This window comes from Ursus arctos, unplaced genomic scaffold (genome assembly GCF_023065955.2).
Source record: "Ursus arctos isolate Adak ecotype North America unplaced genomic scaffold, UrsArc2.0 scaffold_11, whole genome shotgun sequence".
Classification (NCBI taxonomy): domain Eukaryota; kingdom Metazoa; phylum Chordata; class Mammalia; order Carnivora; family Ursidae; genus Ursus; species Ursus arctos.
Genome location: NW_026622775.1, coordinates 20,641,228 through 20,655,380, shown reverse-complemented (window position 1 = coordinate 20,655,380; position 14,153 = coordinate 20,641,228). Strand labels below are relative to the sequence as shown.

General features: G+C 34.7%; 1 protein-coding gene across 7 annotated transcripts in view; it reads right to left on the bottom strand.

Moving 5' to 3' along the window:
• Positions 1-14,153, bottom strand: part of ABHD18 (abhydrolase domain containing 18) — a 49,505-nt gene that overhangs the window by 15,917 nt on the left and 19,435 nt on the right. For 2 of the 7 annotated variants that reach the window (XM_057310060.1, XM_026499313.4), the window contains exons 1-3: positions 5,233-5,305; positions 4,137-4,265; positions 3,890-3,907 (exon numbers count right to left, since the gene is read on the bottom strand). In XM_057310060.1, the coding sequence (XP_057166043.1) occupies positions 3,890-3,907; positions 4,137-4,139 (21 nt within the window). In that variant the 5' untranslated portion in view covers positions 4,140-4,265; positions 5,233-5,305. Of the gene's footprint in view, positions 1-3,885; positions 4,266-5,232; positions 5,306-5,662; positions 5,748-5,850; positions 5,930-12,668; positions 12,770-14,153 lie in introns of those variants that run through there. The other 5 variants (XM_026499308.4, XM_057310058.1, XM_026499312.4 and 2 more) reach the window with 5 other exon arrangements.

The following is a 14,153-nucleotide window of genomic DNA, read 5'->3' as shown; positions in this document are numbered from 1 at the left end:
AAGCAGGGGGAGCAGCAGAGGGAGAGGGAGAAGCAGGCTCCCTGCTGAGTACGGAGCCGGATGCGGAGCTTGATCCTAGGACCCTGGGACCACGACCTGAGCCAAAGGCAGACGCCGCTCAACAACAGATTTCCAATGTAGAAAAATAGCATTCTGTTGGAAGAAGATGCCATCTAGGACTTTCATAGCTAGAGAGGAGATGTCAATGCCCAGCTTCAAAGCTTCAAAGGAGGGCTGCCTCTCTTGTTAGGGGCTAATGCAGCTGGCGTCTTTAAGCTGAAGCCAGGACTCATTTGCCATTTCAAAAATCCTAGGGCTCTTGAGAATTATGCTATATCTACTATGCCTTGCTCTATAAATGGAAAAACAAAGCTCAGATGACAGTGCATCTGTTGACAACATGGTTACGGAATATTTTAAGCCCACTGTTGAGACCTACTTGCTCAGAAAAAAAGATTCCTTCCAAAATGTGACTGCACTGCACTGACAATGCACTTGGTTACCCAAGAGCTTTGATGGGGATGTACAACCAGATTAATGTTTACAGGCCTGCTAACACAACATCCATTCTATAGCACATGGATCAAGGAATAATTTTGACTTTCAAGTCTTACTATTTAAGAACTACATTTCATAAGGCTATAGCTACCGTAGATAGTGACTCCTCTGATGGATCTGGCCAAAACCAATTGAAAACCTTCTGGAAAAGGGTCACCATTTTAGATGCCAGTAAGATCACTTGTGATTCATGGGAAGAGGTCAAAATATCAACATTTACAGGAGTTTGTAAGAATCTGATTCCAACCCTCATGGATGACTTTGACTTTCAGTAGAGTAAGTAACTGCAGATGTGGTAGAAATAGCAAAGGAACTAGAATTAAGTAAAGCCTGAATTGCTGCAATCTCATGATAAACCTTTAATGGATGAGGAACTGCTTCTTATGGATGAGCAAAGAAAATGCTTTCTTGGGATGGAATCTAAACGTGGCAAAGATGCTGTGAAAACTGCTGAATGACAACAAAGGATTTAGAGTATTATATAAACTTAGTTGATAAATCAGTGTCAGGGTTTGAGAGGACGGACTCCAATTTTGAAAGTTCTATTGTGGGTAAAACACACATGCTTCACAGAAACAGCATCACATGCTTCAGAGAAATTGTGAAAGGAAGAGTAAATTGATATGGCAAACTTCATTATTGTTTTAAGACATTACCAGCCACCTAACCTTCAGTAACCACCACCCTGATCAGTCAGCAGCCACCAACACTGAGCCAAGACCCTCCAACAACAAAGATTATGACTCACTGAAAGCTCTGATGATGGTTAGCATTTTTTAGCAATAAAGCTATTTTATTTTATTTTATTTTATTGAAATATAGTTGACACAAAATGTTACATTAGTTTCAGGTGTACAACATAGTGAGTTGACAAGTCCAAATGATTTACTATGCTCACCACAAGTGTAGCTACCATCTGTCACCATATAGCACTATTACAATACCAATGACTATATTCCCTATGCGGTACCTTTTATTCCTGTGACTTATTCATTCCATAACTGGAAGCAATAAAATGTATTTTTTAAAAGATCCATTTATTTATTTTATAGAGAGGTGGGGGGGGCAGTGGGAGATGGAGAGAGACAGACTCCCCACTGAGCAGGGAGCCCCGATACAGGGCTTTCTCCCATGACCCTGAGATCGTGACCCAAGCCGTAATGAAGAATCAGATGCTCAACTGACTGAGCCACCCAGGCGCCCCAGCAATAAAATATTTTTAAATTAAGGTATGTACATTGTTTCTTTAGACATAATGCTATTGCACACTTATAGAGTAGTGCACCATACTACAGTATAGTCTAAATATAATTTTTATATGCACTGGAAACCAAAAAATTAATTGAAGTTGCTTTATTGCAATATACCCTTTATTGCAGTGGTCTGGAACTGAACCCACAATATCTCCAAGGGATGCCTGTATAGTGATAAAAAAAAATAATACTATCTTATTACTGAAGTGTCCAAGTTAGAATCTATTTTCAAAATTGAGGTCATATAAAGACATACATGATTGGCTTCCAGATGAAACCTTGTCAAGGTATACAAAAATTCATTTTATCAATGGTTGTTTATTATGTGCATATGTAGAGTGATTATGTACAAAGAACTAGGTATCATAAGAATGCCAAGTTGTGAAAAACAGAATTCTGGCCCCCAAAGAGCTTATTATCCACTGTCCTACCACATCCTCTCAGAGCTCTAAGTCCATAAGGCAGAATTTATGGAAACTGTCAGTATAGAGCATACACGTGCTTCCTCATAAAAGAGCCCATGTATCCTTATTTGTTTCTTATCCTCATTCCAATTTTCTATTTATTATCACATAATTCCCCTGATTATTTATTTTGGCCTGGTATGAAAGTTTGAATTCTCAGGTACACCTCAGTTTGCTCTTTTAAAAAAGTTACTGATGTGGGGTTCTAGGACCATGGTTATTTATAACAGTGGATCCAGTTTCAAAATGTTTAACACCAAAAATAGGCATAAGATGCCTTTTAAAAAGAGATAAAAGTAATTGTTTATTATTTAAATTGCAAGCCATTTCTTACAATTAATTACTTGAAAAAAATCAAATATTTTATTTCTTGAATATATGATATGTGACAGAATATTTTATAAACAGGATTCTCACATCAATTCTTTGTGGAAGAAATTATATAGTATTTCCACTTCATAAATGAGGTAAGTAACAGTAACTTAGACCAAGGTCATACAATTATTAAATGGCAAGTTACAATTGCAACCCATGTCTGTGTGACTCCAAAGTCAAAGTCTTTCCATTAAACCCATGCTGGCCTCTAACTACAACTCAATCAACTCTTTTGGGTTTTTAAGCACCAATAAACAGGGTAAGAATGATATACCTAGTTCTGAATTCAGAACTTGGTTCCAGGGTAAGAATTCTTTTTTTTTTTTTTTTCTTTTTAAGATTTTATTTATTTGACAGAGAGAGAGACAGCGAGAGAGGGAACACAAGCGTGGGGGAGTGGGAGAAGGAGGCTTCCCGCCGAGCAGGGAGCCCTATGCGGGTCATGACCTGAGCCGAAGGCAGGCGCTTAACGACTGAGCCACCCAGGCGCCCCAGGACCTTGTCTTTTTGCTGTTATCTTCCCAGTGTCTTAGATCAAACATTTATTCAATGAGTGAAAACCAAACACCACATATAGATTATGGAAATGCAAAAAAATCGCCTTCAAAGTTCATTATTTTAAAAGACCAAAAAGAGATTATCTTCAGATTATCTATACTATAAACTGTAAGAATAAAGAGTAGTGTTTAATTCTACGAAGTAAATGTACTTTAAGAAGGAAAATATTTTAAGATTTCTTCAGTTACCATTTTACAAATATAATACATCTTCCATCAGCCTATTAAAATTTTACTATTTATCTCTTTATCAAACATTTTAAGTGAAAAAGCTTAAAATAAAAATTTAAGTCAACATTACCACTACTGTTTTATAACAGAATTTTTTCCCCAAATAACATTTGTGTTTTGTTTTGTATTTTAAAGATTTTATTTATTTATTTATTTATTTATTTATTTATTTATTTATTTGCCAGAGAGAGAGAGAGAGCACAAGCAGGGGGATCGGCCAGCAGAGGGAGAAGCAGGCTCCCCGCTAAGCGAGAAGCCCAATGCGGGACTCGATTCCAGGACCCTGGGACCATGACCAGAGCCGAAGGCAGACGCTTAACCGACTGAGCCACCCAGGCATCCCCCAAATAACACTTGTATGTTAAACTCAGAAATGATTAACCAAAGACTAACAAAAATTTTAATTTAATTTGATATAAAGACTACAAAAGTGAAGGTGATACATACTTACATTTGGTCCTTGGGTTTCCTGCAGCCATTTAAGAATGTGGGTCAAAGAGAAAGTTTTAAAATAATTAAATACAGTCTGTGTCTCAAAACACATTAACTTAAGCAAAACAGTTACATTTGAACACAATTTGATACTGAAATAACTATATTCTAGTTATCTCAAATAGGCTGTTGAGGAGTTCTCAGGTTTTTCAACTTGATTATTTTTCTTTTTTCTTTTTAAAAACAGCTTTATTGATATCACATACCATACAATTCACCCACTTTAAGGGTACAGTTTAATATGTTTAGTATATCCACTGGGTTGTGCAATCTTCAACTTAATTTGTAAAATGAAGGGTGTTTTTTTCACTTTTATATGTTGATTATAGAAAAATCTAGAAAATACAGAAAAGCATATTAGAAGAAAAACTACTTCATCTACAGACAACCATATTAATATTTTGGTATATTTCCAGTATTTCTTCCTCATGCACAGTTTTTTTTAATGGATTTTTTTGTTTTTAGGTTTTTTGCATATCTATGTCATACCATGGAGTTTTGTCTCTTATTTTTGCATTATACTTTTCATATATTACTGTAAGCTTTTTAACAATAACTAACCATTAAAATTTACTGAATGTTTGTTATTTACCAGGCACCATTCTAGACAGTAGTAAGTACTTAATACTCGGAATTTCAGAGACTATTCCCATTTACCAATGGAAAAATTGAGGTTAAAATGTTAAGTAACACATCTGAGGTCATGAAGGTACTAAGTGGTAGAGCAAAAAACATAACCGACTGTGTAATATTCTAATATTATGAGCCACAATTTACTCAACTAATTATTAGACATTTAAGCTATTCCTAATGTCTTACTATTATAAATAAAGCTATATAAATATCTTTTCTCTCTTCTACCACTTTCTTAGTTCTTTTTTTTTTTTTTTTTTTAGAGGGGGGCAGGGAAGAGGGAGAGGGAGAGAGAAAATCCTAAGCAGCTCTACGCCCAGCACCTGAGCCCAATGCAGGACTCAATCTCACAACCCTGAGATCATGACCTGAGCCAAAATCCAGTCTGACTAACTTAACCAATTGAGCCACCTAGGTGCTGCTCTTTTCTTAGTATTTTATCCTTAGAATAAATTTCCAAAAATCAAAATCACTCTGTCAAGAGACATAAAATTTTTAAGGCTCCTGACACATATGGTAAAAATGCTTTCCCAAAGGATTAAACTGGTTTTCACAGCCATTAGTAATAAGAGTGCCTATTTTTTTTTTTTTACAATAGCCTCACAACTACTGCATTTTATTTTTTTAATCTTTGGTAATGTTGCTTTAACTTTACATTTCTCTTATTACCAGCAACGTTGAACATTTCTTTATATCTGTGCATCACTTTCGTTTCTTCTTCTGGGAATAGTCTGACGTCATCTTGAAAATTAAGTTAAGTACTGTTCTAAACCTCAACTGATGACTTAAATGTAAATGCATTTAAAACACAGGGTTTCCTTAATAGTGAACATTTCACTTAATATTAAAGTCCAGCAGAAGTTTCACAAGAAAAAGAAGTATGATTTATCTTTATTATACAGTAGAAGCATAATCCCTACATTGGGTTTAGGCATGAAAACAATTTTTTACTTCTTTTCGTTCTTGCTTCTTAAATATTTTTTGAACTGACAACTAAATTTAACTGGTTTAGAAAAGCTGGTTACTATCTATCATTCCTTTTGATGATTAAATCTATCAATAAATAAATAAAAGATTTCTAGGTATCACAAAAGGATATAATAAGGGTTTTCTAACAACAAAGAAGCCATTCGGGCTTCTTTAATCATAGGACGAGCCATTAGTGTTCGTCGTCTCCAGTAATGCTAAGGAAAGAGAAGATGACATACTTAACGAATATAATAACCACATCTGTGTTACACAATGTGTTAACAAATTAGGGATTAAGGCATTATAATAGAGTCTTACATGATCTCCTGTTCCAGCAAGATGAATGCATACAGGTTTATATTTGCTGTTCCATTCTTTAGGAACAATAAATTGGAACCTATTTAAAATAAAACACATCTGTGAAATTCTCTTTAAAAGGTTTTTAACACAAACTTTCAATTTGTAAAAGTTACATAATTAAATTATGTGGGAGAAAAGATCATTCAGAATTTTGACATTCAAATTATGATTAAATAATGTTTACACAAAGGCAATTAGGATATTATAAATTTGCTTTCGTTAGGATATTAAAACATTCAGTACAATATAAACAGAATTTACTGTAATCACTTTTACCTCATTCAATACCACAACTTTATAAATGCATAATGAAATATTCTTATTTTGCAGAGATATCAATATATATGAGTAAGTCTTAGAAAAAACAACTCTTTAGATAGCTCTGCTTTTTCTCCTTGTAGGAATAATGCTTAGTTGTACAAGCTATTAATGTATTAAAACAGTTTGTTATCAATTTTGCTTTTCAATCTGGAGTATAAAAGCAATCCACGGCAGAAAAAACAGTTTTCCCTATTTGTTGTCTTCTTATTGTAGTATTTTGCCTTTTATTTAATGTTTTTTCCCATTTTAGCCATCTTTAAGTTATACGGTTCAGTGGCATTTAGTACATTTACATTTTGTGCAACAATCACCGCCATTCATCTTTAGAACTTTATCTTCCCAAACTGATTTATTTATCTTTTTAATTTCCTTAGCAGTAGATATTTTAGAATTATTATCCTAGTATAATACTGCACTCGGTCAGCTCAAGGTTTGACCTTAGGTAGCTGCATTCTCAGGCAACATAAACAATTCTGAGCTTATTTTGCTTGGGCAGGGGACAATATCACTAGTTATCTATTATCAATAAATTATTCAATACAGAACATAGACAAGTATATTTAGAAGGGTTCAATGATTATTTCTGTTTTGTGCTCATGGGAACTAACTCTTAATTTTTAATCTCATAAAACTAGCAATGTTAACAACTCTGCTTTGTTTTGCATTCTCAGAACTGTCCTGCTTCTTGAAATTTTGATGATTTGTGGTAAATGAAAACATTTAAAAATGTTTTCCATAGAATGCTGGATACTTTCGCTATTTTTTTTCCTTCTGTCCCACAGCAGTGTATATACAGATTTCATTATGGAGAATAGCTTTAAATTAATAGGAATATTTTATTATAGTAATAACTGACCACTTGTGTAGCAGAGGCTCATTAATTAGTCTGTCTGCTCTTATTATAGTATCTTCTCACAGAGTATTTTCCAGTGCCCCATGATAAATAGGTATAGTTCGTGTGAGCTTCTCTGCTGTAGCTGATTGGGCCTGGAGTAGGCCAGATTAGGGCAATAAGATTTGTTCTTTTCGTAACCTGGAAGTAGGACAGACTCTAGATTCTGTTGAGCTTTTGGACATGAAAGCTCTGTGGAGGTGTGGTAGCTAGTCTTTGTCTGTTGCTTGAGAAACAGAGAAAGCTAACCTACCCACAGAGAAATGACATGGGTCATAAAGCAGAGATAAGAGACCATGAAGCATACAGGAATGGGAGGCAGGGGAATATCTATATAGAGCTTAATGGCTTCTAAAATCTCTCTTTTTAAAAATAAGATAAACATATACCATTAATTTCAGGTGTATAACATAATGATTTGATATATGTATATATTGTGAAATGATCACCACAATAAGTTTAGTTAACATCCATCACCACACCGCTACAAAATTCTTTTTTCTTGTGATGAGAACTTTTGTAAGATCTAGTCTCATATGATCTCACTGATATGTGGAATTTAAGAAACAAAACAGAGGATCATAGGGAAAGAGAGGAAAAAATAAAACAAGACAAAACCAGGAAGGGAGACAAATCGTTAAGAGACTCTTAATCTCAGGAAACAAGCTGAGGGTTGCTGGAGGGAAAGGGGGAGGGGGAGGGGGGTATCAGGGTAATGGACATTGGGGAGGGTATGTGTTGTAATGAGCACTGGGTAAATCACAGACTTGTACCCCTGAAACAAATAATACATTATATATTAATTAACTGAATTTAAATTTAAAAAAAGAAAAAATATATAAAAATAAAATGAAATAAAAAAAAGATCTACTTCATAGCAATTTTCAAATATACAATATTTGGATCAACTCTAGTCACCATGCAGTACATTACATCCTCAAGACTTATCTATTTTATAACTGGAAGTTTGTACCTCTTGACCACTTTCATCCATTTCACCCACCCCCCACCTCCAACTCTGGCAACTACCAGTCTGTTCTCTGTATCTATGAGTTCAAGGTTGTTGTTTTGTTTTAGATTCTACATATAAGTGAGATCATATGGTATTTGTCTTTCTCTGTCTGACTTATTTCACTTAGCATAATGTTCTCAAGGTCCATCCATGTAGTTGCAAATGGGAGAATTTCCTTTTTTTTTTTTTTGTCAGAATGATACTGCACTTTCCATATATACCACTTCTTTATCCTTTTATCCATTGATGGACACTTAGGTTGTTTCCATGCTTTAACTATTATAAATAATGCTGCAGTGAACATAGGGGTACAGGTATCTTCCCAAGTTAACGTTCTTGCTTCCTTCAAATAAATATCAGAAGGGGAATTACTGGACCGTATGGTATTTCTATTTAAATTTTTTTAGGAACTTCCATACTGTTTCCCATAGTGGCTACAGCAATTTACATTCCCACCAATAGTACCCAAGGGTTCCCTTTTCTCCACATCCTCACCATCATTTGTTATCTCTTGTCTTTTTGACAACAGCCATTCTAACAGGTGTGAGGTGATATCTCATTGTGGTTTTGCTTTTGGTACTTGGTATTTGGGGATCTGTTTTTATGCCATACCATTTCCCTGATGATTAGTGATGTTGAGTACCTGTTGATGTATGTATGTCTTCTTTGGAAAAATGTCTATTTAGTTCCTCTGCCCATTTTTTAATCATTTGTTTTTTTGCTATTAAGCTGTATGAGTTTTTTATATATTTTAATATTAACCCCTTATCAGATATATGATTTGCAAATATTTTCTCCCATTTCACAGGTTGCCTTTTCATTTTGTTGATGGTCTCCTTTGTTGTGCAGAAGCTTTTTAGTTTGATGTAGTCCCAGTTGTTTATTTTTGCTTTTGTTGCCTTTTCTTTTGGTGTTAGATCCAAAAAATCAACTCTAAGACTGATGTCAAGGAGGTGACCGCCTATGTTTTCTTCTAGGAGTTTTACAGTTTCAGCCTTATGTTCAAGTCTTTACTCCATTTTGAGTTAATTTTTGTTTGGTGCAAGACATTGGTCCAGTTTCATTCTTTTGCACATAGCTGTCCAGTCTAATACTATTCATTGAAAAGATTCTCCCCATAGTATATTCTTGGTTCTTTTGTCATAAATTGACCATATATGGTGGGTTTATTTCTGGGCTCTCTATTCTGTTTCATTGATCGATGTGTCCGTTTTTATGCCAATACCATACTCTTTTCACTACTACAGCTTTGTAGTATAATAGTTTGAAATCAGGGAGTGTGATGCCTCCAGATTTGTTCTTCCTACTCAAGGCTGCTTTGGCAGTCAGGTTTGTTTGCGATTCCATACAAAATTTAAGATTATTTGTTCTATTTCTTTGAAAAATGCCATTGGAATTTTGATAGAGGTTGCATTGCATCTGTAGATTGCAAACGTATGAACATTTTAACAATATTAATTCTTCCAATCTGTGAGCATGGAATATCTTTCCACTTATTTGTGTTATCTTCAATTTCTTTCATCAATGTCTTATAGTTTGCAGCATATAGGTCTTTCACCTCCTTGGTTAAATTTATTCCTAGGTATTTTATTCTTCTTGATGCAATTGTAAATAGGATTGTTTTCCTAATTTTTTCTTTCTGATGGCTTGTTATTAGTGTATAGAAATGCAATTGAATTTCTATTCTACAACTTTACTGAACTTGTTTATTAGTGGGTTCTTTTTTTAAGGTTTTATTTATTTGAGAGAGAGAGAGAGACACAGTGAGAGAGGGAACACAAGCAGGGGGAGTAGGAGAGGGAGAAGCAGGCTTCCCGCTGAGCGGGGAGCCCAATGCAGAGCTCGATCCCAGCACCCTGGCATCATGACCGGAGCCAAAGGCAGACGCTTAACAACTGAGCCACCCAGGCGCCCCTGAACTTGTTTATTAGTTCTAACAGTTTTTTGGTGGAGCCTTCAGGCTTTTCTATACATAATATCATGTCATCTGTAAACAGAGACAGTTTTACTTCTTCCTTTCTGATTTGCATGCCTTTCTTTTTCTTGCCTAATTGCCCTGGCTAGGACTTCCAACATTCTGTTGAATAAAATGGTGACAGTGTGCATACTTGTCTTGTTCCTAATATTAGAGGAAAAGATTTTAGTTTTTCACCATTTAGTATGATGTTAGCTATGAGCCTGTCATATATAGCCTTTATTATATTGACATATGTTCCTTCTATAAAGTTTGTTGAGAGTTTTCATCATAAATGGATGTTGAATTTTGTGAAATGCTTTTCCTATTTCTATTGAGATCAACATATGATTTTTATCCTTTATTTTGTCTGCGTGGTATATCACAGTGATTGTCTTGCACATGTTGAACCATCTTTGTATCCCTGGGATAAATCCCACTTAATCATGGTATATGATCTTTTTTGTGTATTGTTGAATTTGGATTGCTAGTATTTTATTGGGGATTTTTACATCCATGTTCAGTAGGAATATTGGCTTGTAATTTACTCTTCTTATGGCTTCCTTGTCTGGTTTTGGTATCAAGGTAATGTTGGCCTTGTAAAATGATTTTAGAAGGTTCCCTCCTCTTCAATTTTTTCAAAAAGTTTGAAAAGGATTATTATTAATTCTTCAAATGTTTGGCAGAATTCACCAATGTAGCCATCTGGTCCTCAACTTGTCTATTTGGGAAATTTTTGATTACTGATTAAATCTCCTTATAGGTTATTGGTCTGTTCAGATTTTGTATCTATTCATGATTAAGTCTTGGTAGGTTGCACATTTCTAGGAATTTATTCATTTCTTCTAGGTTGTCCAATTGGTTGGTGTATAATTATTCACAGTAGTCTCTTATGATTCTTTGTGATGTGATATCAACTGTAACGACTCCTCTTTCATTTCTAATTTTACTTGAGACCTCTCTCTTTATTTCTTTGTAGTCCAACTAAAAGTTTGTCTATTTTGCTTATCTTTTCAAAAACACAGCTCTTAGTTTCATTGATCTTTTCTATTATCTTTATAGTCACTATTTATTTCATTTCTGATCTATACTAATTCCTTCCTACTACTAACTTTGGGCTTAGTTTGTTTCTTCTTTTTTTTAGTTCCTGGTGTAAACTTAGGTTGTTTATTTTAATAAAAGATCTTTCATTTTGCTTAATGTAGGTGTTTATGACTATGCTTCTGCTGTACTCCATAAGTTTGGGTATGTTGTATTTCCATTATCATTGGTCCTAAGGTGTTTTTTGATTTCTCTTTTGATTTCTTCTTTGACCCACTGGTGTTTCAATAGCATGTTTAATCTACACATATTTGTGAGTTTTCCAGTTGTGCTCCTGTCTCTAGTTTCACACCAATGTGGTTGGAAACGATGCTTGATATGATTTCAATTTCTTACATTTATTAAGATTTGTTTTGTGACTAATATATGATCTATCCTGGTGAATAGCTCCCTGTGCATTTTGAAAGACTGTGTATTCTGATGCTGTTGGATACAATGTTTTATGAATATCTGTTAAGTCCATCTGGTCTAATGGATAGTTTGAGCTCAATGTTTTCTTACTGATTTTGTCTGGATTATCTATCCGTTGTTGCAAGTCAAGTATCAAAGCTCCCTACTGTTATTGTATTGCTGCCTTCAAGTTAATTTTTTTCTATATATTTATAGTTCCTATGTTGGGTACATAAATATTTACAAATGTTATATCCTTTCATTAGACTGATGCCTTTATCATTATATAATGACCTTCTGTGTCCCTTATCCAACTTTAAGACAAAGTCTAGTTTGTATGGTATAATATAGCTACCTGTACTTTCTTTTGATTTTCATTTGTACAGAGTATCTTTTTCCAACCCTTCACTTTCAGTCGGTGTATGTCCTTATATCTGAAGTGAGTCTCTCTTTAACAGAGAGAGAGTAAGCAAGTTCAGCAGGTTATATACTTATGTAAGTAATCTCTACATCCAACGTGGGGCTCAAACTCACAACCCTGAGATCAAGAGTCCCATGCTCTTCCAACTGAGCCAGTCAGGTGCCCCTGAAGTGAATCTCTTATAGTCAGCATATAGTTGGGTCCTGTTCAGCCACTCTAAGTCTTCTGAATAGAGAATTTAGTTGATTTACATTTAAAGTGATTACTGATAGATATGAATTTACTATTGCCATTTTGTTTATTGTTTTCTGTTTTATTATTCTTTTGTTCCTTTCTTCTTTTTGTCCCTTCCTTTGGGATTTGATGATTTTCTCTAGAGGTATGCTTAGATTTATTTCTTTTTGTCTTTTGTTTATCCAGTAGGTTTTAGCTTTGTGGTTCTATCAGGCTTACATAAATCATTTTATATTTATAACAGTCTATTTTAAGGTGATAACAACTTAAGTTTGAATACATACTAAAGCTCTATATTTTTATTCTGCCCCAACCCACATTTAATGAGAATAATGCCAAATAACGATTGTAATTAATACTAGCAATTAAGAATAACATGGCATTGATTTTATTATAGTTGTAAATAAGAAAAATAACGTACTACTTTAACTTTCTGAATAAAAATTCTTACCTTGCAATAACAGATTCAATTGGCATTATATCAGGCACATAGTGGGCCATGGGGGAAACAAAGTGTCCATCTAGGATCTTACAGTCTGATTGTTCTTCAATCTAAAAGAATAGCAAAACCAAAATTTATACATGTAGACTACGATATCTTGGTCTATCATACATGTTTTCCTATAAAAAAGTTCTATTCAATTAAAAACTTTTTTTTCCTGACTACATATTCTTTTACCCCAGTCAGCTTTCTTTCTTTTTTCTCTTTTTAGATTTATTTATTTTAGAGAAAGAGTGAGCAAGCTCAGTACGTAGGGACAGAGGAAGAGAGAGTCTCAAGGAGACTTCATGTTGAGTGCAGAGTCTGACGTGGGACTTGATCTCACGACCCTGGGATCATGACCTGAGCCCAAACCAAGAGTCTGACACTTAACTGGCTGTGCCACCCAGGCGCCCCCCGCCCCCAGTCAGCTTTCTAAAGACATGGCTCTTATACACATTCCTTTTCCTTTTACATCCTTTACTACAGGCTAGTTGGAAAAGTAAACTATAGGGTGCCTGAGTGGCTCAGTTGGTTAAGCATCTGCCTTCAGCTCTGCAGGAGGTCTGCTTCTCCCTCTGCCCCTCCCCCCACTTGTTCTCTCTCTCAAATAAAATAAAAATTTTTTTAAAAAGGAAAAGTAAACTACAAATAAACATCATTTGTACAACAGCATGAAATAAGTCAAAATAAAATATTAGTTGGTAGAACTTAAAAATCCAAAAATAACCATAAGAACAATTTACAAAGAAACTGTAAAAATAATGTGCTGAAATTAAGGGTTGACCTGATGTTAAATATGTTAGAATGGCTTATTTTAAGAAATCCATTAATGCACTGAGTCATGTAAACACATTAAATAGGGAGAAATATATAATTACATACATAGCAAAGGCATTTGCTAACATTTAACACCTAAACTTTACCCTCCTCAAATAGGTTTTTTTTTAAAGATTTATTTGAGAGAAAGAGAGAAAGGGCATGAGCATGAAGAGAGGCAGAGGGAAAGAATCTCAAACACACTCCTTACTGAGCATGGAGCCTGACACAGGGCTTGATCCTACCACCCATGAGCTCATGACCTAAGCTGAAACCAAGAGTCAGATGCTTAACCAACTGAGCCATCCAGGTGCCCATCAAATGTTACTTTTAAATATTTTTTAAAAGATTTTATTTATTTATTTTAAAGAGAGAGAAAGCAAACACAAGCATGAGTGGTGGGGGGAGAGGCAAAGGAAGAAGCAGATACCCCACCGAGCAGGGAGCCCCACACGGGGCTTGATCCCAGCACCCTGGGAACATGACCTGAGCTGAAGGCAGACGCCCAACCAACTGAGTCACCCAGGTGCCACAGTTATTTTTTTTAATAAAAAATCTTTATCAGGTCAATAGTCAAAATTAAATTAGCAGTAAACACCACATATTTTCATTAAAATTGGAAACAAACAAAAAACT